The sequence below is a fragment of the Ovis aries genome, chromosome 17, assembly GCF_016772045.2.
Source record: "Ovis aries strain OAR_USU_Benz2616 breed Rambouillet chromosome 17, ARS-UI_Ramb_v3.0, whole genome shotgun sequence".
In the NCBI taxonomy this organism is placed as follows: domain Eukaryota; kingdom Metazoa; phylum Chordata; class Mammalia; order Artiodactyla; family Bovidae; genus Ovis; species Ovis aries.
Window position 1 is genome coordinate 40,007,705 of NC_056070.1, and position 24,738 is coordinate 40,032,442.

The 24,738-nt window shown below is 41.9% G+C and overlaps 1 protein-coding gene across 11 annotated transcripts in view; it reads right to left on the reverse strand.

The window, feature by feature from the left end:
* RAPGEF2 (Rap guanine nucleotide exchange factor 2) overlaps positions 1 to 24,738 on the reverse strand; it is a 264,705-nt gene that overhangs the window by 138,720 nt on the left and 101,247 nt on the right. For 7 of the 11 annotated variants that reach the window (XM_042234386.2, XM_042234385.2, XM_042234387.2 and 4 more), the window contains exon 4: positions 20,916 to 20,999. In XM_042234386.2, the coding sequence (XP_042090320.1) occupies positions 20,916 to 20,999 (84 nt within the window). Of the gene's footprint in view, positions 1 to 107; positions 1,450 to 20,915; positions 21,000 to 24,738 lie in introns of those variants that run through there. The other 4 variants (XM_060400664.1, XM_042234389.2, XM_042234392.2 and 1 more) reach the window with 3 other exon arrangements.

The following is a 24,738-nucleotide window of genomic DNA, read 5'->3' on the forward strand; positions in this document are numbered from 1 at the left end:
TCTCCTATATAATGTAAAATAGGAAAAAAAAAGTTAATAGTCATAAACTTTGAAGTCCAAGGTTCACGACAAGAAAGCACCAGTTGTCTGCAGGTATCAAATCTTACCTAGTTGTCATAGATACCAACAAGCCACCGGACAGGGTTCCGCAGGCTCTTTCTGAGGTCAGGCCACCTTGCCCTGCACTTCTGTGACCACATTTTCCCAAGCTGAGTCCTGAGCGCTTCTACCACTGTGTATGTGTCTACAAAAGGCAGTGAGTGGCTGAGCACAGAAGCCTCTTCTGTCAGTGTCCCTAAACTTGCCCTTTGTATACAAGGGCCCCCGCATTCCTGCTGTGCGTCAGAACTGCCCAGTGGAATGCAACTCCTCAGTACTGGAATGTAAACTTTTTCATGTCAGGCTACATCCACACAGCCATCAAACTGAGCCTACACTGGTGCGCAGTCCTAATTTACAGAATGTCTGAATATGTGATTCTCCGATACCAATTCTTCATATATTCGTTTCTAAAAAATGAAGACAGTTGCTAAAATGTTCTTTCCTCCTTAAAAATCTAAGTAAATGACTGGCCTGATGCTCCTAAACCAAAACCAATATCTATGTAGGACTTACCAAAAATACTCACATGAAAAACTGTCTTTAGATAGCAGAACAGCAATAAACAGTTAAGAAAAAGAAAAATCCAACAAGTAACTGCTGATGCAATCAATTCCATTCTCAAAAATCAGTAGACTCTACAGCAATACATTTTAACAGAAGAGCAAAATGGTTTGAAAGGCATCACTTAATCTCTTAAAAAATATTTTGTCCTCACTCGCTAGTTTAACAAACAAGCCCCCCCCCCAAAAAAAAACAAGTAACAGTTATTTATACTAAAAACATACACACACCAAGTACACACTAAAGTTGTGTGTGTCTAAATTACAAATGGTTCTTAAAGTGTAGCCTGGAACAAGCTATTTCAGAAGTAACTGTTTGGGAAAGTGAAACAGGCAGTTTCTTTGGAGGCTCATTTACAAGTATTCTAATAATCATCACCCTGCACAGATGAACAGAGGTTTGCTTCTCTGCAGAACGAATCTCCACATTTAACCTTTGCTTATAAAAATAGAGTGCAAAAAAAAAAAAAAAAAAAAACCTGTTAGGGGAAGGCCTCAGAGCCACGTTTTATGTTTTCCCCCACTCTGTACCCCGTGGTCTATTTAACTATAGAAGAACTAGACATCTGCTACTTACGCTATGAACATTTTGATCCCTTAAAATAAAATCTAACCTGCACTGTCTTCAGTACCTCTGAAGCACCAGCGCTGCCTCCTCCTAGAGGAGCTGGGTCTCTGCGGCCACCAGCTCACCCCATCGCCCCTGTGTTTTCTCTCCCTGGGTGCACCGGGCTGCAGCCTGTGTGGGGAGCCGGCATTCCTCTCGCGGCCAATTTCCTGCTTCAGTGACCCACCCACCCCTCCTGGCTGCGGTTCAGAGTTACGCATGCTGTGCAAGCGGGCACTGTTTCCGCATACCAGCCTCATGACCACAGCAGCTGCCTGACAGGCACTCCTTATCAATTTCTATTAATTCATTATCCACTCTTGTAAGTCAAGAGCAAGTAGGGAAATCTGCAGTGTCTGTTCTCCTCTGAGTCTTCAAGGTCAAATGCTTAGATGTGCCGAGCAGGGTGATTTTGTTGCTGACATTTACCCAACCTGTACTACACACACTACTCTCAACCACCAAAGGGATGCTGAATTGTACACCTGGTTTGAACAATTATCCTGGAAAAGATGAGCATAAATCTACATACAAACAGCATGGGAAAAGTTGAAAGTGGCTGCTTTTGCCCTAATTTTTCCCTTCTAGAGAAAAAAGGTGGCTCTTACCTTGCTGTATGGGGGTGAAGAGAGCAAGCAGCTTTTGTCTCCTGCCACAATGTACCCAGCAAAGGACTGAAGAGTGATGATGACTACACTTTGGTGGGGTCTGTGTCCTCGTGACCAGCTGCTGGAGGACAGCTCAGCTAAACTGATCTGCTGCTATCAGTCTACTCAATGCCATCAGTGGCACGAACGGGTCTCTGCTGATCACAGGGCTTTGCGCACAGATGGCAGCTGATCAGTTTGTATAAAAGTTATGGTCCATACCGCTCTCCCTTCAGCTTCTGGATGCACGCCTTATCCAAAATGCCTTTGTTACAGGGTGCTCCCTGTTTCATTGCACAAAGCTCGCCGTGGAGAAGTTGAAGAGGCAAGGAAGCTCTCAGCTCTGAAGTCTTATTTTTATAAAATTCATTACAAGTAAAATAAATAAGTTAAGAAAAAACTGAGGACTTAGTTGGCATTTCAAGGGTTAAAACTGTTCTTTCACTGCTGGAGGCACAGGTTAAATCCATAGTCAGGAACTAGAACCCCACATGCCACACTGCATGGCCTATTATATAAATAATTTTTTTTTAATTTTAAAAAAGAAATAGCTTAACAGACCTATGTAACTTGCTAATAAGAAAAATGGTAGATGAATTCAAATGAATTCAGATTGATCCTAACCAATAAGAACCTGAATTGATCTCAAGAATCAAACATCTCAAGTAACTGCAACAAAACACCTGATATTCTTTTAAGGCTCATATAAATGGCACCAAAACCCAAGCCCAGCCTCCCCCAAATCTGGCACGTATCATAAAATATGCTGAAATAGCACACGTCTTTGTAAGATTGGACCTCAACAACAATTAGGGTCACCTGAATAGTACTGCATTCATGAAACTCTTGAAAGTTAAAAGAACACTTTTCCAAGAAAGGAAAAGCATATATTGACACATATGAGTAGTTTCTTACAAAGATATCAAGTAACAAAATGTCAATTTCTTGAATTCATATCAATGAAATGTGAGAATTTCTCACAAACCATACTTATCCTGTTTTTCCTTGTTTTATAAATAATTGTTCCTTCTTATTCTACCAACAGTAACCCTGGCAATACTGTTTAACTTATTTCAAATCTGCTCTTATAGAATGAAGTAGTTAAAAACTTATCACTATCATCAAAAAATAAAATACTTAGGAATATATTTAATGAAGGCTGTGCATGACCTGTACACTGAAAACACAAAAGGATACTTAATCCTACAAAGAAAAATAGTAAAAGACCTAAATCAATTCTGAGCTATACCATGTTCATGGTTTGGAAGGCTCAATATTAAGATAGCAAACCCTCCCAAACCGATCCACAGATCCAACACAATTCTAATCAAACCCTAACACTGACAAGCTGATTTTAGAATTTATACGGAAAAGCAAAGACATAGAAGAGTTAAATAATTTTAATACAGAAAAAGGTGAGGGATTTACACTACGTGGTTTTCACTATAAAACCATAGGGTATTGGTATAAGAACTGACATGTAGGTCAACAGAACAAAAGAGAGTTCAGAAATAGACCTGAAACAAATATAGTCTAAGTAGTGTGAAGAGTCCCTCAGTCGTGTCCGATTCTTTGAGACCCCATGGACTACAGAGTCCATGGAATGCTCCAGGTCAGAATACTGGAGTAGGTAGCCTTTCTCTTCTCCAAGGAATCTTCCCAACCCAGGGATCAAACCCAGGTCCCTGGCATTGCACACGGATTCTTTACCAGCTGAGCCACAAGCGAAGCCCAAGAATACTGGAGTGGGTAACCTATCCCTTCTCCAGTGGATCTTCCTGACCCAGGGATCAAACTGGGGTCTCCTGCTTTGCAGGCAGATCCTTTATCAACTGAGCTATGAGGGAAGCCCAAAGATTGTCTACTGATTTTTTAATAAATATGCTAAGGTAACTTAGTGGATAAAAAATATTCTTTTCAAGAAATGGTTCTGGAACAGGCAAATATCAGTATCAAAAAAACATAAACAAAACCTCAATCCTTATCTTATATCATACATAAAATTAAATCAAAATGGATCTCAGGCCTAAATGGAACAGCTGAAACTTTTAAATCTCTACAAGAAAAACATGAGAACACCTTTATGACATCAAGGTAAGAAAAGATTTCTTAAACAGGACACCAAAAGTAGAAACTAAAAAAGAAAATGCTGATATAAATGGACTTCATGAAGGTGAGAAAGTTTTTCCTTCTAAAACATACAGTTAAGAAAAAGCCAAGCTATGGACTGGAAGAAAATTTTTGCAAAACACATCCAAAGGAATTGTACCCAGAATATATAAAGAACATACTCCAAAGTAAGACAGTCAATTCAATTTTTTAGTGTGCAAAATCCAATTTAAAAATATGGTTTCAAACGGGTGAACTAACACTTCAAGGAAGATACATGAATGGCCAATTAACACATTAAAAATTCTCAACACCAGTCTTCAGAGAAACACATAATAAAACCACAGTGTAATTACCACCATATATATGCTGAAGTGGCTAAAATTAGAAAGACAGATAATACCAAGTGTTGCAGAAGATATGCAGTAACCAGAACTCTCAAACTGCTTGTGGGAGGGCTAAATGTTATAGCCAGTATGGAAAACAGTCAGCCAGTACGGAAAACAGTGTGACAGCTTCTTACAAAGTTAAACATACATTTGCTACATAACCCATCCATCCCACTCTCAGGATTTATTCAAGAAGTCATAAAAACACGTCCACACAAACAGATGTTCATGAATGTTGACAGAAGCCAAAAAGTGAGGCAACCCAAACCATCATTTTCAAACTGTGTTTTGTAAAATATGAATACCATCTTGCTTATAAAATTCATAGGATTTATGAAATCTGGCATCCCTTTTATATCAGAATTGGCAATACACTGCACGGCTTGCTTACAATAGTACATGAGATAATTTTACATTGGAATGAATAGTAAGGCAAAGTTATTTGTCAAAGCCTGTCCCTACAGCCTTCTGACCTGATAAGCATCTCTTTTTTTGCCTCTGTATTCTCCCTATTTACCTGCCCCTCCACCATATTCACTTCACCTCTGACATCCACCCATCTCAGTTCAGTTCAATGCAGTTCAGTCGCTCAGTCGAGTCTGACTCTTTGCGACCCCATGGACTGCAGCACACCAGGCCTCCCTGTCCATCACCAATTCCCAAAGTTTATTCAAACTCATGTCCATTGAGTCACTGATGCCATCCAACCATCTCATCCTCGGTCATCTCCTTCTCCTCCTGCCTTCAAATCTTTCCCAGCATCGGGGGTTTTTCCAGTGAGTCAGTTCTTCACATCAGGTGGCCAAAGTATTGGAGTTTCAGCTCCAACATCACTCCTTCCAATGAATATTCAGGGCTGATTTCCTTTAGGATGGACTAGTTGGATCTCCTTGCTGTCCAAGGGACTCTCAAGAGTATTCTCCAACACCACAGCTCAAAAGCATCAATTTTTCAGCACTCAACTTTCTTTACAGTCCAACTCTCACATCCATTCATGACTACTGGAAAAATCATAGCTTTGACTAGACGGACCCTTGTGGGCAAAGCAACGTCTCTGCTCTTTAACATGCTGTCTAGGTTGGTCATAACTCTTCTTCCAAGGAGCAAGTGTCTTTTAATTTCATGGCTACAGTCACCATCTGCAGTGATTTTGGAGCCTCAAAAAGTTAAGTCTTTCACTGTTTCCACTGTTTCCCCATCTATTTGCCATGAAGTAATGGGACCAGATGCCATGATCTTAGTTTTCTGAAACTAAACCACCCACCTCAACCCCTCTAAATTATGCTGTAGCTATCAAAGGCAGCACACTACCCGACATGCAAGTTCAAATTTGTTCCATCCTCTCCCTTCCCTGTAATTCCAGTCACTAAATTCCATCATTAGTCTTCCTAAACTACTCTCACATGCACCTCCTATCAAATTCTATTTCTATGAAAACGCTAGTCAGATCCATAGAGATAGGGTTCCTGTCTCTGGTCCCAGCTTTATAGCATCTTCCAGGATCTCTTCATTCACTGATCATAAAACTGCACTGTTTACTAGTTCCACAGTCATTAGCCCAATTACTCAGTTAAGATCTGGTTGACCACCTGCTTGTGAGCTTTGAAAAGAGAGGTTAAGGTCCAACCCAGATTGTGGGGACTAAAAGTATCCAGGGTTAGGGCCTCAGTATAGTACTCATCCTAAGCCAAGTGAATCTAATAATTGGCCCAATTTGGTCAGTTATCGTTCACATTACTCCTAACCATCTTTATGGCCAAATGCATACTCAGTCGTGTCCGACCCTTTGTGGCCCCATGGACTGTAGCCCACCAGGCTCCTCTGTCCATGGTATTTCCCAGGGAAGAATACTGGAGTGGGTTGCCATTTCCTCCTCCAGGGGATCTTCCTAAACCAGGGATCAAACCCACATCTCCTGCATTGGCAGGCAGATTCTTTACAACCGAGCCACTTGGGAAGCCTCTTATTGCCAAATACAAGGACTCTAATCCAGGATCTTTTTCACTTTTTGTCTCACAAGCACTTTTTCTAAGAAAAGTTGAAACATACTGCTCAGGCTTGGATCATTATAAGGTAGCTCTTCTCCATATATCTGAAGGATCATGTGCATCAGTCGCTCAGTCCTTTCCAACTCTTTGCGACCCCATGGGGTGTAGCCCACCAGGCTCCTCATCCATGGGATTCTCCAGACAAGAATACTGGAATGGGTTGCCATTTCCTTCTCCAGAGGATCTTCCTGACCCAGGGATCAAACCCAGGTCTCCTGCACCTATGCTATACTCTGACACAGATAATAAAACCACTGCTTTAGCCACAATGATGCTTCCATACACAACATTAACTATATATGTGTATATATTGATATAGACACACATTAACTATATATAAAATTAACATACAAAATTTTACTTAATGTGTATTGATATTACCTCAATTTTTTTAAAAGTTCGCTTAAATAGGATAACGATTTAAAAACCCAGAAGAAGCTAATCGCAGATAACACTTCATTCTGTGCTTCCAAAATTATATAAGTTAAACTCCAAGATCATCAGATGACTAAGTGGTAAACTGAAATGGTCTCAAGATTCTGAATAATAATTATTATTTTAGACTATAAAAAGAACCACAGCAGTAAAAAACTTCTGATATATATACACATACACATGTAAACACACATATGCACACACATATCCCATATATGATTTAGACTGAATAAAATATTAAGTTTTATTAATAGTGAAATAAAATATTAATAATTTTCTTACTTGTAAAACTGAATTAAGTATGAATACTTAATGGTGGTTTTCTAAATGCACCCTTTTGAACTAAAAATATAATAATAAAATATAGGAAAATGTTGGACAGATTTTGGGCAATGCCTGAGTTTTTAAAATTACCTAAAAACGCCCAAGAAATAGCAAACTTATCTTAATGAAACTGACACATTAAGCAGCTTATAGCTATAAAATGTAAAATAAGTCATCATAAAGTAAAAATTATCCTTAAATATCAGACTCACTCAAAAAATTTTAGATGAAGGCTAAACTAAGAACATCCAGTTATTTAATGTTTTTGTAGACCTGTAACACATGAATATTCAATACCAGAAATTATATATTTAATTGCAAAAATATCCAAGACCTATTAAGCCATACATGTGTGACAAAAGAAAGAAATATCTAAGAAAAGAAATCTTTATTTTAAACTTTTCAATATTTTAATACATTTCAATATTCTAATCAATAATAAATACTAAGCATATAGTTTTTAAAGCCACATTATACTTAATTAAATTTTAACATAAATAGGCAGTGATATACATGTCTAAGCTATATTTAAATTTATTTTAACTATTTCTTAATTCTTGAAATACTTTTAAACAATTTTTAAAAGTACTGAAAAACAAAATGTGGTACATAGTATAGCATAAAGTCATTCTCTTTAACACTGAAATATACAGCTTTGCTGTCTATTTTATATAGGTACCTATATTTCATATACGCAAGTTTACAGTCATAGTAATTTTATAGTCACAGTAAAATAAAACAGAGGGTCCCAGGACTTTGATTAATTAGAAATTGAATTTTAATAATGACATTCCTATTTTACAAAGTATAATTTGCTTCATCTATCAATTTCTCTCTTAGCGAGAGCCTTACTCTTACCATTTTCTCTCAGTGTTCCCAACACTGAAAGGGTATTTCTTTACACAAAACCAAATTGAGTTGCTCTGTATTTTAAGACACCATGAATTCATACAAGTGGAGCAGTAATTCACACACCCCTCCAAATCAACCATTCCCCAGAACAACTGTGCACACACAAGGGGTGCGAGCTCCTTTGTGGTTAAGCAGTAAACAATTCCGACATTTTACAGAGAAAAACAATGTTGTATTTCATTGACACATATCAAACTTTGAAACCTTTATGAAGTATAATATCTGCTTTTCAAGAGAACCAAACATCACTGCCAACACGGACTTCCAGGGTGAAATCACATGCTTATTTATGCAAAGGTCCTAGATGACAAGCCCCCTGACCGAAGACTTTAAGCATCAGAGGCGCTAGAACATCAACTCTATATACATAAACGTCAGAACGCTTCCCTTGAAGATCACTTACTCTATTAGGACACCACCAATGCTGGTATTCCAAGGACCACAGAAGCCTGACTTTTATGCACAGCTCACCTGTGCACCTGTAGTTATAGCAACCAAATTCCCAACTTGACCCAGCCACGAGCTCCCTCTCCAGAGAACCATACTGCTCTGTGCATCGGGTATCACACTGGAATAGGGTCAAAACAAAGCTAAATCAATGCTAGCTTTTCAGGATGAAGATGCTGTGTCCTACAGCAGAGAGTACAGCCAATACCCAAAGGGGGAATGTTTTAGTATATCCCACTGTAGTTTTTAACATATTTCACTCTACCTTTAATTTAGACATCTACCTTATTTCAAATTTAACAAAGGATATATTTACATCAAGCACAACAAAACTCCGCCTTCAATAGCATTAACTCTAATCTAACCAAGTTCACATTTGTTTCAAGACGTATTTGCTTTATTTGGAATTCTTTCCCAGCTTCCTTTAAAATCTTTAACATATATGTTTACCTTCTGTGTGTGTCCTGGGAATACTTGAACCTGAGTCACTCTCAAGTAGCACAGGCAGGAGTCATAGAGGATGTAAGGGCTAAGGACAGAGGCACAGGGCTGAGGAACAGAGGATCTGATAGAGAAAACTAACAGGGAGAGAGTGAGGGAAACTAAAAGGAGCTGCTGGCTTCCTGCTCTAATCTTTCTCCCCAGGAGGATGAAAAGTGAAAGTGAAAGTCGCTCAGTTGTGTCTGACTCTTTGTGACCCCATGGACTTCTCTGTTCATGGGATTCTCCTGGCAAGAATACTGGACTGGGTTGCCATTCCTTTCTCCATGGGATCTTCCCAACCCAGGGATCAAACATGGGTATCCCCACTACAGACAGATTCTTTACTCTCTGAGCCACCAGGGAAGTCTCTTAGAAGGTTATTTGTATATCATTATTTTCAGGGACACAATGCATCTCAGAATAAGACAGATCTTAGGTTCCTGGGTGACTAGAAGCGGCCATATGACTCCACCTGGACAATGTGATGTGAAAGGAAACTTTGTTTCAAGGACAGAAGTTAACTTTTTGCTCAGCTACCTTTCCCCTGCTTCTGGCTCCCACTGCAGATGTAACGGCTGGAGCTCAGCAGCCAGTCTGTGCCCTGAATGGAAGCTGAGTACAAGAAAGCTATGAGCCAAGAAGATAGATGGGACCTGGGGCCATTCTGGCTGGTGATCTTCAGGGTTCTCTCACAGGAGAGAAAAAAGTATCTCCTACTGCATTTATGTGATTGCTTTATGCAATCTAAATTACCAACTTCACTGCAATTAATACAGAGAGCAAACAATATACACTAAGATGCCACCTGCCCTCTCCCCTCTTTCATATCCCAAAAGGATCGTGTGCTGCCCTCAGCCCAGGCTCCCTAGATGCCTCCTTCCAACACAGTGCAGCCCCTTTCCCTCCTGACTTTTCTATACTAACCTGACTTTCAATAAATTATAGCTGTTACAAGTGATTTCTCAGAGAGATTATGTTCTCATAGTATTGTTAATTAAGCTCTTTTTTAAAGTGATTTTTAAAAGGGCACAATAAAAATAGAATCCTGAACCAATACGATTCAATGAATATTTATCAAATGCATGCTTTCGGCTAGGCCCTGCAGCAGTAAAGACGAATATACACAGCTGAGGCCTTTAAAGACTTTTGCAATTGAGAAAGCCTGTGGTTTTCACAGTGGGTGAGGAGGCATGAGGGGCTGGAGGGGAGGCGGCAACAGTGAGGTGGCCATCCCAGCAGAGAGTAGCAACTCAAGACCATCTCACTTAAGGAGGCTGGGTGTTGCCTGTTTGGCAGCTGAGTGTCATTTAAGCTCATTATGCAAGGGATGAACAAGAAGAGTCTGGACTTTTAAATGACAATATGGTTTCACTATGGAAGAATCTTGAGGGCAAGTAGGGAGCTGCACAGAACAGGTGACAATAAAGGCATTGCTGGTGGGGATGAAGGCAGGGGACCTGGCAAATGTGGTCACTGCTAACTCTAAGGTGTTACTAGCTAAAAGGAAAAAAAAAAAAAAAACTGTCAGAGGAGAAAAGAAAGGTCGGAGCTGAGACTCAAAGAAATTGCTTCAGTAGGTGACATGCTGTTTATAAAGCCATTAATGACAGAAGCAGCATTCCAGATATGGTATCTCCAATCCCAGGGCCTGGACACCCTGCTCCCCTCGGCCCCTCACCGTGTGCAAGAGTAACAACGCCCAGTAGCCCCCACATCCACCTGCCCCATGCCTGCCCTCAAACACTTGCTGGGCTGGGGAGGGACATAAAGGATCACATGACAGTGACCACTGATATCAAGTGGCACTCAACATTCCTTTTGTTTCACAAAGTCTCTCTTGCCCAAACTCCTCAGCACCCACCACTGCGCTTCCCAACCACACCTGGACCTTGACTCTGATCGTGGGCCTATAAAAGGGTAAAGCACTTTCACTCTTTCCAAAGCCAACACCTGCCCCGTCATGGGCTTCACCCACTTCTGCCACAACTCCCCACCCTCTTGTATAAGCCCTCTCCACTGGGTTACTCACATCGACACACAGACACACTCTGGCATCTGCTAAAGAGATACATCCCCTGCGACCCCTCAACTCCAGCCAAAACACCACTTCCTCCCTCCTCCCCACAGTGAAATTTCTGGAAATGATACAATTTCTCTTTCACCAGTGCTTATCTCCACAAGTAGCCCCACTGCTTCACTGAGATGGGCTTACTCAGGGACCCAGGTCACTTGTGACCGTCATGTTGTTAAATCCAAGGTCATTTTCCAGTCTCACCCTAGTGATGCTCCATGAAAAAGCAGACTAACAGACCACCTCCCTTCTCAAAATGCCATTATCCCTTGGCCTTGGTGACACACAGCAAGATCTCCATGTGTCAGCTCCGTGCTCCAGGCAGGCACCAGGAGGCTCAGTTACATTTGGAGGGTGGCTAAGACAGAAGATGCATATGGACAACTGCAGGGGAGCCACTCAGGACAGAGGTCAGCACAGAAGGGCCCACGCATACTAATTGAGCATCAAGTTCTCTCAGAGAGACATAACTAGCAGCCTAGGGTGATGGTTGATTCTGGCACTTAGCTCCAGTCACTATGCTCATCACACTTGAGCACCGTTATGGTCAACAGGTTCACGTATTGCTGAAGCCTGGCTTGAGAATTTTGAGCATTCCTTTACTAGCGTGTGAGATGAGTACAATTGTGCGGTAGTTTGAGCATTCTTTGGCATTGCCTTTCTTTGGGATTGGAATGAAAACTGACCTTTTCCAGTCCTGTGGCCACTGCTGAGGTTTCCAAATTTGCTGGCATATTGATATGTGCAGCACTTTCACAGCATCATCTTTCAGGATTTGAAATAGCTCAACTGGAATTCCATCACCTCCACTACCTTTGTTCATAGTGTTGCTTTCTAAGGCCCACTTGACTTCACATTCCAGGATGTCTGGCTCTAGGTGAGTGATCATACCATTGTGATTATCTTGGTTGTGAAGATCTTTCTTGAACAGTTCTTCTGTATATTATTGCCACCTCTTCTTAATATCTTCTGATTGCCAACATCAGCTGGATCATCAAAAAAGCAAGAGAGTTCCAGAAAAACATCTATTTCTGCTTTATTGACTATGCCAAAGCCTTTGACTGTGTGGATCACAAGAAACTGTGGAAAATTCTGAGAGAGATGGGAATACCAGACCACCTGACCTGCCTATTGAGAAACCTATATGTAGGTCAGGAAGCAACAGTTAGAACTGGACATGGAACAACAGACTGGTTCCAAATAGAAAAAGGAGTATATCAAGGTTGTATATTGTCACCCTGCTTATTTAACTTCTATGCAGAGTACATCATGAGAAACACTGGGCTGGAAAAAGCACAAGCTGGAATCAAGATTGCAGGGAGAAATATCAATAACCTCAGATATGCAGATGACACCACCCTTATGGCAGAAAGTGAAGAGGAACTAAAAGCCTCTTGATGAAAGTGAAAGATGAGAGTGAAAAAGTTGCCTTAAAGCTCAACATTCAGAAAACTAAGAAGGCAGCATCTGGTCCCATCACTTCATGGGAAATAGATGGGGAAACAGTGGAAACAGTGTCAGACTTTATTTTGGGGGACTCCCAAAATAAATGCAGATGGTGACTGCAGCCATGAAATTAAAAGACGCTTACTCCTTGGAAGAAAAGTTATGACCCACCTAGATAGCATATTCAAAAGCAGAGACATTACTTTGCCAACTAAGGTCCATCTAGTCAAGGCTATGGTTTTTCCTGTGGTCATGTATGGATGTGAGAGTTGGACTGTGAAGAAAGCTGAGTGCCGAAGAATTGATGCTTTTGAACTGTGGTGTTGGAGAGGACTCTTGAGAGTCCCTTGGACTGCAAAGAGATCCAACCAGTCCATTCTAAAGGAGATCAGCCCTGCGTGTTCTTTGGAAGGAATGATGCTAAAGCTGAAACTCCAGTACTTTGGCCACCTCATGCGAAGAGTTGACTCATTGGAAAAGACTCTGATGCTGGGAGGGACTTGGGGCAGGAGGAGAAGGGGATGACAGAGGATGAGATGGCTGGATGGCATCAATGACTTGATGGACGTGAGTTTGAGTGAACTCTGGGAGTTAGTGCCGGACAGGGAGGCCTGGAGTGCTGCAGTTCATGGGGTCGCAAAGAGTCGGACATGACTGAGCGACTGAACTGAACTGATGGTCAACACGTATGTCAATTTTTTCACTGCTGCTGGGCTGGATGTGGGGAAAATAATCGTAGAAGATGGAGGGAAAACAGTCAAGTCCCAGAGGACTGGCTGACACTCACACACACACACGTATCACGTCTACACACACACACGCACACCTTTATGCCTATAGGTGTGTACTTTAATCCAATTATATCCAGTTATACATATGTTTACATGTACAGATCACATTTAAGCAAACAGAAGTACATTTCTATGACTCCTGCCTAACCAACTATTTCATTAACTGGCCAAATACAGGTCCCAATCACCTGCTCCTGAAGGTGATAAAAGAGCATGATAGTCGAGTACACAAAACAATGCTTGAAATAGGCGGTTCTTATAACTTAATTAAAAGACGCTTGCTCCTTGGAAGGAAAGCTATGATCAACCTAGACAGCATATTAAAAAGCAGAGACATCACTTCGCCAACAAAGGTTCTCATAGTCAAAACTATGGTTTTTCCAGTAGTCATGTACAGAGAGTTGGGCCATAAAGAAAGCTGAGTGCCAAAGAATTCAGGCTTTTGAATTGTGGTACTATAGAAGACCCTTGAGAGTTCCTTGGAGAACAAGGATATCAAGTCAGCCAATCCTAAAGGAAATCAGTCCTGAATATTCATTGGAAGGACTGATGCTGAAGTTGAAGCTCCAATACTTTGGCCACCTGATGTGAAGAGCCAACTCACTAGAAAAGACCCTGATGCTGGCAAAAGAAGAAGAGGGCAAAGAGGATGAGATGGTTAGATGGTATCACCGACTCCGTGGACACGAGTTTGAACAAACACTGGGGGACAGTGGAGTGTTAGTTAGAATAGACTACACAACAGCAACAACATAACTTATTGGCCCTTCTAACTGTGTTGTCACCTACTCACTTTAGGTCATCTCAAATATCAAAGTCTTATGGTTTCTCTTGGAAGGGAGGGAGCAAAGAAGGGAGAAAGAAGGAAGGGACGATGTCTTCTTTTAAAGAAATACAAGAAACTTCTAAGAGTACTGGCTATAAAGAAAACTTCTGAGAAGCTTAAATCACCTCATTTAATCTTGTTCTACGTTACTGGTATCTCCCCACGTGAGAAGGTATGTAAGATCAGTACATTATTTTTAAAACTCAATGTGGCAGTTTAAGATGACTCATTCTTTTGTTTTTCTATTTTCCCATCCCTCCTTTCACAACCACTCTCTCCCTTCTGGGCTTCATCTGTGCTGCCACTGTTGGGATGTTGCCAATGCTAGGGGTAAACCTCCCCTGTGATGAACAATTTCCAGCACTCTGTCTCTCACTGCCCTTCACAGCTTTCGGATACAGTTCACGCCCAGTAAAGGTGCCCTTCCATGACATAATCCACCAGGAGTTATTTTTTAAATGTCAGCCTCCATCTCCAATATGGCCTCACATGACAAAACAAATGTGTGCCCTTTCTGAAATATGACGTTCTAATCCTATGCAGCCCTTTGCATGGAATAAGGAATATTTAACTGTACCTTAGGTCCCTACTGCACAGACACAGAATCATTCTTCCATTGTTTCACCCCCTTTCACTACTGAAAACCACCAGCAAGTTCTCAAAGCAATCAATTAACTTATCACATACACTGGCAAGCAGAAGGGAGGCCCGCAATTTTTAATCTCCAGAAGTCATTGTTTGTCAGAGGAATCAAAATGAGAATAGTTATTTCAGCCTCTCAGAACTGATTAGTTAAAATGTCTTGTTTCCCCACTTATCCTCATTAGAGCTGCCAGATCTAATTTAAAATGTGATTATTGAAAGCACCCTAGCATAATTTTAATTTTTACATTGTGGATGTATCTGGTGTCAATGGAAGTGAAGGGCTAACGGTACATGGACGCGGCCACCAAGGTGCAAACCAATGCTGCACTTCCCCCTTCAGCCCCTGCCAGTGTCACCTGAGACCTAACCAACCAGCAGCCCTGGCTGCCAGCCAAGGGATGCAGGTTTGTAAACTGGGCTCCCTTCACCGCCACTGTCTCCAGTGCTTGGCAACTCACTGCTCCATGCCTGGAGGTGCACTTCTATCCCAGAAAAATGATCCTGTTCTCATGGCCCTGTTGGACCTACTGCCCAGGCTTGGACTCTCCTCCTTCACTCGTATTCCTGAGCTGTCACTCACGCTCTTTGCTGCATCCAGATCTCCTTTCCAACCACTGCCCAACAGTCTAAACCGTTAACCCAATTCCAAATTCCCGCCCTCAGGATTTCCCTAGTGGTCTAGTGGCTAAGACTCCTAGCTCCCAGTGCAGAGGGCCCAGGGTCAATCCCTGGTTGGGGAACCAGATCCCACGTGCTGGAATTAAGACTAGGGCACAACGAAATAAATAACATTTTATTAAGATAAAATTCACTTCCTCAAGAGCCACACCTAACTACCATCTACATACATTAAAATACTCCTGTCTCTGAGAGGATTTTGCCTTTAGTGTGGCCTTAGCTAAACTGATTCACACTACACCATTTAATGATCCTATACCATTTAATGCAGTCCTTTCATGCTGCACATAGGACTGCCTCATCTCCCCAACCAGGTATTAACTGCCTGTCCACAGGGTGGAGACCACCGTGCTTCCATGTAGATGCCAGAACGTAGAGACCAAATGGTAGGACTTAAGGCAAGTTTCAACTAATATTGGAAATAACACAGAAGTAGGCCTCCAAATTGGAACTCTACCAAACCCACTTCAGAATAAGAGAGAAAAACCCACAAATATGAAAAGCGTCAGTAAACCAATCCTAAATTTTGATGCCATTTCAATGTTTAGCCATTTCCACAGACAGCACTTTGCCAGTTATTGATCTGATTTCTTACGCCACATGTTAGAGCACAGGCGGCTTCACCTACCATGTTTGCCACCAAACAAAATCTGGTCCCTAGACCCTAAGACCCATGCGTGAGAAGCCTTCACCCTTCTGTGTAGCCTCTGTCCCCAACCTTTTTGGCTCCCAGCTTTCATTATGAACTTTCCCTCGTCATCATCCAAGTTCCAAGGCTCACAGCTAGTCTGGGCTTATCTTTTCCTTCAGCCAGACGTCTGGTTCTTCATTGATACAGAAGGGTAGAGACTGCTGACTGACTGCTCTAAATATTAAAAATAGAGTTTTTAACTGTCAGAGCAATAACAATATTATCTGTTTACGATTAAATATGGTATGTAGGATCATTTCTATGGAAAGGCCCTTCCTTGGGGGCCTTTATGATTAAATTTACTCAAAAAATCAGATTCAGTGCTTTATTTGGCTGCATGAGGTTTTAGTAGCAGCATGCAAACTGTTAGTTGCAGCATGTGGGATCTAGTTCCCTGACCAGGGATTGAACCCAGGCCCCCTGCCTTGGGAGCATGGAGTCTTAAGCACAGTACCACCAGAGAAGTCCCTAGATTCAATATTTTAGTAGGAGTGTTTTTTATTTTCTTTTTCCCCCAAGCTTACGATCAACATAAATTCAAGAAGAATCTGTATAACAGTAAAGCTTCATGTCTATAACATCTAGTGTACTGGGTTTTTTCTTTTTTTTTTTTTACCTTTTTAACAAATAGGTGTAAAAATGATTTTTATATTAGTAGAAAAAGAGTCCAATCCTATGAGTTAATACACAACCTAGGTAAGGGAATTTCCTGGTGGTTCAACAGTTGGGACTTCAAGCTCTCAACGCCAAGTGCCAGCATTCAATTCCTGGTCAGGGAGCTGAGATCCTAAGACCCCACAAGTTGTGTAGTGTGGTCAAACAAACAAAACCTAGGTAAACTATGTCCTTCTCTATGAACGATCCAAATCACACTGAAAGTTCAGAAACAGTCTGGGCCTATCTTTAATACCTAAAATTATTAGGTATTAAAATACCTAAGAGCATGGATTTGGAGCATATTAGGGCAATAAACATTATTAATATTGTCCTGCCCATTATGTACAAAAAACCAAACGTTCCTTTAAAACCATTTCTACAACTGCACCTTCAGCTGAGATAACTTTCATCCACTGCTTACCAGCCCCACTGTAACTACAAATGAGGCCTCTGAAAACCTCAGGGGGAAAAACACCTTCCTCAAGACACTTCACTACCCTTTGCCTGTCACTGTCTAAATATACCAACCCACCAACCAAGATGGCAGATGTAAACAGCAGGGCAAAGCCTGGACCACTTAGTGACCACAGCTGCTCTGCTTATAGGCTTGGAAAAATACACACAGTCTATCCCATTTCCATGTTCATCTATGGCAAGTGTCCACTCTGGCCTTCTCCTAAATGCGAGTGAGAGCAATCCCTGCGGTACTCCTGCCTTACTTTGTTCACCCTCCTTCTCATCATACAAAGGCACTAAATTTATTTTAAATAAAAGAAAAACAGCGATATGTTGTACATTGCTTTGAGAACCCAAATTGTACTCCAAGTAAGAGTTTTAGCTTTATATGTAACATTACTAAGTGACATGACAGCCACTGTGCAAATATCCATGTTTCAAAACTTGGTAAATATCTAATAGGTTTACAACAAAACTCATAAAACAACATCTCATTACTGACATGGCTTGCAGTGTGGCAGAGTGGGCATGTTGTCACTGACAGTCACAAAGGAATTCATGAGCTCCACAAATGTTAAACATCTCATCAAGGAACAATACGCATGCTTGAACAACCAAAATAAAGAACAATCCTCATCTGTCTAAAAAGAAAACAAAAATAAAAAATAAACACATAAAATGCTGGCCTAAATGTCAACTGAGGAATCCAATAAAGCTCATAAAATCTGGAAGCCAAACGGCAGATTTTCTTCATGGACACCACCCTTCCCACTGGGCAGTATCAACGCAATTTCAGGAGAATTAGTTAAAAATATGACAATGTTGTTCAAAGTGTTTTGATATAGAACTAGCTGTTTAGGGTGAATCACCTTCAAAATGAGTTCAAACTTTCAAGAGAATGGTCAGATTACTGATAACCAATTTCCAGGCTACTGTGAGAAAAAAACGGTAAACAGAGAGAGTCACCCATGAACTGGACGTTTTATAAAACCAGACTGCTCCTAACACCTAGTCCACAGGATGCTTTGGCCAAACCTCAGTGTTTGCTGGACAGGGAAGCATCTATGACTCACTGTCAACCTTTAAGGCAGGACCAGCAGAGGGCCCTTCAGGACTGTTCCCAAGGCAACATCCCCAGAGGAAACAAACAACTTGGACGCAGCAAAGGTCACCAGGTGCAACATGAAGACATAACCTATAAATAGCTCTGGCTTGTCACTCAGTCGGAAACATAGTCCCTCCTCATCCCAGTACAGCCCTGACTCGCCAGCATCGGACAGCCAAAGAGTAACCTGTGTCATCTCTGAAACTAATCAGAGATGGGAGCCAATGTGCTCATGGAATAGGTCCGAACTGCAAGTCCTCTTTCTTGTAGAACAGCAGTTTCCAGAACATTGGGTTCCCTTTCCACAAGTTACAACAAGCTGTCACTTGAAGCTGACGATGGCCGGCAGTCAAGAAAGACAGCCGTGGGGTTCCTCTGCCATGCTGGGAACTCAAGTCTATAGATTTCAATCATACAACAGACCTAGTATCACAATGATAAAGTTGCTAACCTCGGTTCTCTCTAAGATGCATAAACTTCAAAGCACATTCATTATAGCATTATTTATAATAAAAGGTATCAAAAACTTACCCTTTACAATTATTAACCAAACTGTGGAAAGTTCAAATAACTGAACATTAAACAGACATCAAAATGCATAATGAGTAAGCCTTTATAAAGAGTTTCTGACATTATGAGCCAAGCACATACATATTCTTTAACTGAAATTAGCAAGACATTTAACTGTTTATTAAGTATGTTCTTAAGTATGGAGAACACATACATGTAAGGCTAAGTGGGAAAAGACTAGAATATTAAAGGATCGCTATCTTGGATGAGACTTCAGGAAATATTTTCCTTCTCTTTGATCATTTATATGGTAATTACCACTATTTTTTACATTAAAATTACATTTAATTTTTATCATATAACAATGCTTAAATATTTTTTGCCTCTACTCACTTCCAAGTTCAGAAAGAGAGTCAGAGCCCCCAGAAAGGGAGCAGATAGTAGGTCATATGTTTGAAGGAAAGAGAAGAGTATTCTAGTCAATTCTCTATCTCTTTGGGAAACAGAATCCCAGGGATGACAGGGCTCTCTCACAGGGTCACACCAGGCCTCCCAGGCAGAATTCCAGGATGGATGACCACCCACCAGCCTGCACTACCATTTAAATCAGTTATGAAACACAGGTAACAACCATACCTACCTCAAGGGACAGTTTTGAAGTTAAAATGATTTATATATAAAGCTTTCCAAATGATGCCTGGCAAAAAAAAAGCACTACTGACAAAGCCTTGTTCTCTCATCACTGCAATACCACGACAACTATGACTTCTGTTATGATCAAGGCCCCATCAGCACCCTCAACGTCCCACTGCTAGGATCAGTTACACCGTAAGAACCACAAACAAACAGGCAACGGGACTTCCTTCCCTCGTGGGCCATTCTCTCAGGAGAGAAATGCCGGCCGCCAGGAGGCTGGGGGACGCTGCCATTGGAGGTGGTGCCTCTGGCCCTCCTTTCTGGCATCCCGGCACATCCCCACACCTCTGTGCCTCCCCCGGCCGATAAAAACTTCATCTCCCTATCCTGCACACTCTTTCTTAGAAAAATGTGGAAAATACATCCTTCACATGCCCCCATCCATTCAGAATGATGCATCAAGAATATATCATAATATGTTTATAAGAGAGTTAGGTTATAGAAGGTGGAGCTTGGAGAGGCACCCATTGCTACCCTTTAATAAATTTAGATAAAGTATGTGTTTAGTCATTTTAAATAAAGATACTTAGTTAAGACTTTAAAATCTTTAGACAAAATTAAAATATTTAATTGTAAAAAGTATACAATCGGGGGGGGAAAAATAACTCCTGAAACTCAGTGGTCCCAGGAGGCCTCAGGAACCCACCCACAAGCAGTTTCATTTGTGACTGGGGAGCCCTGACCCTCTCTGGCCACAGCTGATTGGAACCAGGTAACAGCTGTCCCCAGCCCACCCCTCAGATTGTGGCCTGAACATCAGAAGAAAAGACACAGACAAGGCCATCAAATGGTACGGATGTCAGCGACACAGGTCATAAGTCAACAGTCAGCACCTGGGAGCCAAAGTCACAGCGAGAGCCTGGGTGTGGGGAAGGGTCCCAGAGATGAGTCCACACGGGCGTGAGGGCAGCCCTGGCCAGCTGGGTTTCTCGCCCCACATGGGCCCATGTGAACCCCCTCGGCCCCTCGTTAGAGGTGCAGGAGACTCCCTGTTACAGAGGCAGTCTTTAGTCCCTCTGAAAAAACATGACCTCAACTAGCCTGGCAGGTTCACGGAGCATATCACAGATGTGTTCTTCACCCTTGCCCTTCGTTACAGAGTGTGCACAACACAGGAAGAGTCCTTTCTTAAGATTTATATACCAACACCCCAAGCTACTGCCCTACTTTGTGTCAGTAGAATAGGAAATTAAAGCAGAGAGGAATTCTGCAAAAATACTCATTCTGCAAAAGGATTTCAAGCTCTATGGATCACCTACTCCAGAACATCTATACAATACCTGCTTCGTGGAAGAAACATGGATTCCTTGATGAACACGGAACCGGAGAGAAGGATGTACCAGCAGGTCCCAATGTCATCAGGACTGAAAAGAAAAGACAATAACATCAGATGATTATCTCCAACAAATAGAAATAAAAACACACAAAGCACATCGTACCCATGTTAACCTCAGAATCCTGAAGAACAATGAAGTATGATAAACCATGTACCTAAAATACCATTCTTCAACCACTGGAATAACTTTTAAAAATGATTTTTCACAGCCAAATAACCTAACGATATCTATCAGTATATTTAAAGCTACAGCATGTGCCATTTTCATTCCATGTTTTATTTTTTAGTTTAAATTTTTGAGCTGAAAATATTTTATTTTGTTTCATAAAAAGAAACTTACAAAGAGGTAAAGAGTAGAACTGTTTTCCCACCCATCTCCCCTGTCTACCAAGCCCCCACATTTCTCTACCACAGTTGCGGGCATCATTTAGAACTTCCTCATCCACACAAGGATGGACAAACACTCATTCCCTCCGCCCTCTTTCCTTCTTTAGACAGAAAAGAGGGCATATGCTACAGCGTTCCTTCCTATGTGCTGACGCAGAAGTCTTTTATCAGAAGACAGCTCTCTTATTAGACGTGGCTTATCTGACTTAAGCAAGTCCCTGCGTGTGTGCTTGTGTGCTAAGCTGCTTCATTCACGTCTCACTCTGTGGACTCACTCGTGGACTGTAGCCCACCAGGCTCCTCTGTCCATGAGATTCTCCAGGCAAGAATACTGGAGTTGGTTGCCCATACCCTCCTCCAGGGGATCTTCCTGACCCAGGGATCAAACCCACATCTCCTGCATCTCCTGCATTGCAGGGGGATTCCTTACTTATGAGCCACTGGGGAGCCACACAAGCCCCTACTGCCCATCATTTCAGTGGTTTTTAATGTAGGCAATCATTGAAAAATAAAAGGAAAACTGTAATAAGTGATCTTGCACCTACAGGAGTAACTGTGATTAGTAACTAGATGTGTAGCTGCTGAGTCAAAGGGCACAGACAGTATAACTTTGATAAATATTGGGTGGTTATTGAGTAACTCCAGAGAAGGCAATGGCACCCCACTCCAGTACTCTTGCCTGGAAAATCCCATGGACGGAGGAGCCTGGTAGGCTGCAGTCCATGGGGTCGTGAAGAATCGGACATAACTGAGCAACTTCACTTTCACTTTTTAGTTTCACGCACTGGAGAAGGAAATGGCAACCCACTCCAGTGTTCTTGCCTGGAGAATCCCAGGGACGGGGGAGCCTGGTTGGCTGCTGTCTATGGGGTCACGGAGAGTCGGACACGACTGAAGCGACTTAGCAGCAGCAGCAGCACTGAGTAACTCAGGAGCCTACCACCTCCCCAAGGCCGTGCTAGTGGAGTCTATTTATGTAATGAATATTTAACAAATTTTCAATGAGGGCTGTTCTAGGTGCCGAGGGGACTTCAGGAAACAACAGCAACAAAGACCCCGTCCTCCTAGGGCTTATATTCTGGTTGGACAATACACACTAAAATAAACACACTTAACTTCCCTGGCTATTCAGTGCTTAAGAGTCCGCGCTTCCAAGGCAGGGGGCATGGATTTGATCCCTGGTCAGGGAACTATTAATAAGAACCCACATACCATGTGGCATGGCCAGAAAGCTAAAAAATAAATAAAAGAAATAAACAATAAATATAATAAATTAGTAAATTATAAATCCATTATCTGGGGAATAAGCTAGTGTGTAGGGCAAGGAAAATGGGAGTGGGTTGTGATAACTTTAAATGCTCACTGAGCAGAGCACAATGGTCTCATTGAAAACAGAACATCTGAGCAAAGGGGATGAGGGGCCAGTGGCTCCCAGATGGTGAGGCTTCTCAGCCAAGGGCATGGAGGCTGTGTAGAGGCCTCGGGCTGGGCAGCTGGGCAGGGCGGACGGGGTGCAGAGAGGCAAGGGGTGAGGGCATTCCATCCCTGAACCTGGTTGTTTATCACACTTTGGAGGTTTTGCCAATCTGCTCGACAAAAACTGTATCTCAGTTCACTTTTACTTTTCCTCTTATTATTGTAAAAGCACCTTTCTTCTTATGTTCACAAGCCCTACCCATTCCTTTTTCTGTGAAATCATAACTTTTAGCCAATGCTCTACAAGCCGTGGGACTTTTTCTTATCTGGAAGCACTTTATTAAAACTATCATTTTGAAGACATGAGCTGTGACATGACCCCCCAGGTTGCTGCTTCAGCTTTGACTTTTGTTTCGTGTGGTTTTTGCCATGTGCTGAGTTCTTTTTATTTTAAAGAGCCAAGTTTATCAAATTTATTTGTCAGGATAGAGCTCAGCTTACTATGAAAACAGAAAGCCAAACACAGCAGTGGCTGAAGCACGGAGAAAGTTCATTTCTTTCGCATGTACAGTAACAAGCGGTGCTGGAACCAGGTTCTCCCTGCTGTGTGGCTCGGTCACCCCAGCCCGTGGCCCCCGTCTCAGAGTCTAAGGGGCTGCTCCAAACCTCCCCGCCGCATGCACATTCTAACCACTGGAAGGAGGTACGCACCCACCCATCTTTGAGAGGACGGCATGGAACCTGCATCCTGGCAAACCACACTTGAAACAGTCTGCAGCAACCTCTGCCAAATCTTTTCTATTTTGGCAAACAGATTCCGAAAGTTTTTAAAGGACACCAAGACCTCCCAGGTGGCGTTAGTGGTAAAGAACCCGTCTGCCAATGCAGGAGACATAAGAGACGCGGGTTCGATCCCAGGGTCAGGAAGATCCCCTGGAGAAGGGAATGGCAACCCACTTCAGTATCCCTGAACATCCACCAGTTATCCTACAAGTAGGGCTGATGCTTCATACCAGGAGAGCCGCGGCAAGGATTTAAAAAGTGAAGATAAGAAGCTAGTCCTCTAGACCTCTCCCACTTACTATAATGTCATTTGCCTGATGGATGAGCTGCTTCTCTCTCTTTTCCAAAGAATTCAAATCTTAACTCACAAGAGCTGTGTTTGTTGCAGGAGGCATTTGCAGAGAATGACCACTGCAACACTTAACTGGATTCGGTGGGCACGTACTACCTGCCATGCCAAATGTGACAGTCAAAATGCCTTGATTTTTAAAAAACTTTATCAGAGTATATTGATTTACAATAGTTTGTTGGTTTCAGGCGTAAAACAAAGTGAATCTGTTTTATTTGTACATCTGTGAAAGTGAAAGTTGCTCAGTCGTGTGTGACTCTTTGCAACCCCATGGACTATACAGTCTGTGGAATTCTCCAGACCAGAATACTGGAGTGGGTAGCCTTCCCTTTTCCAGAGGATCTTCCCAACTCAGGAATCGAACCAGGATCTCCTACACTGCAGACAGATTCTTTACCAACTAAGCTACGTGTGTGTGTGTGTGTTTAAAACATGAGCAGTTATATGTTTTATACACAGTAGTGTGTATATCTCAGTACCAATCTCCCAATTTATCCCTCCCCTCCATTATCCTCTGGTAACCATAACTTATGTTTCTACATCTGTAACTCTATTTCTGTTTTGAAGATAAATTCATTTGTACCTTTTTTTTTAAACATGTGTGGGTATCAGTGGCAAAAACTTTTATTTTGAAGTTCTTACTCTTTAAAAAAAAAAACTTATTTTATATTGGAGTATGGCTAATGGCATTAGCTTGGCTCAGTGGTAAAGAATCTGCCTGCCAATGTAGGAGACATAGGTTCGATCCCTGGGTCAGGATGATCACCCAGAGAAGGCAACCCACTCCAGTATTCTTGCCTGCAAAATCCCATGGACAGAGGAACCTGGTGGG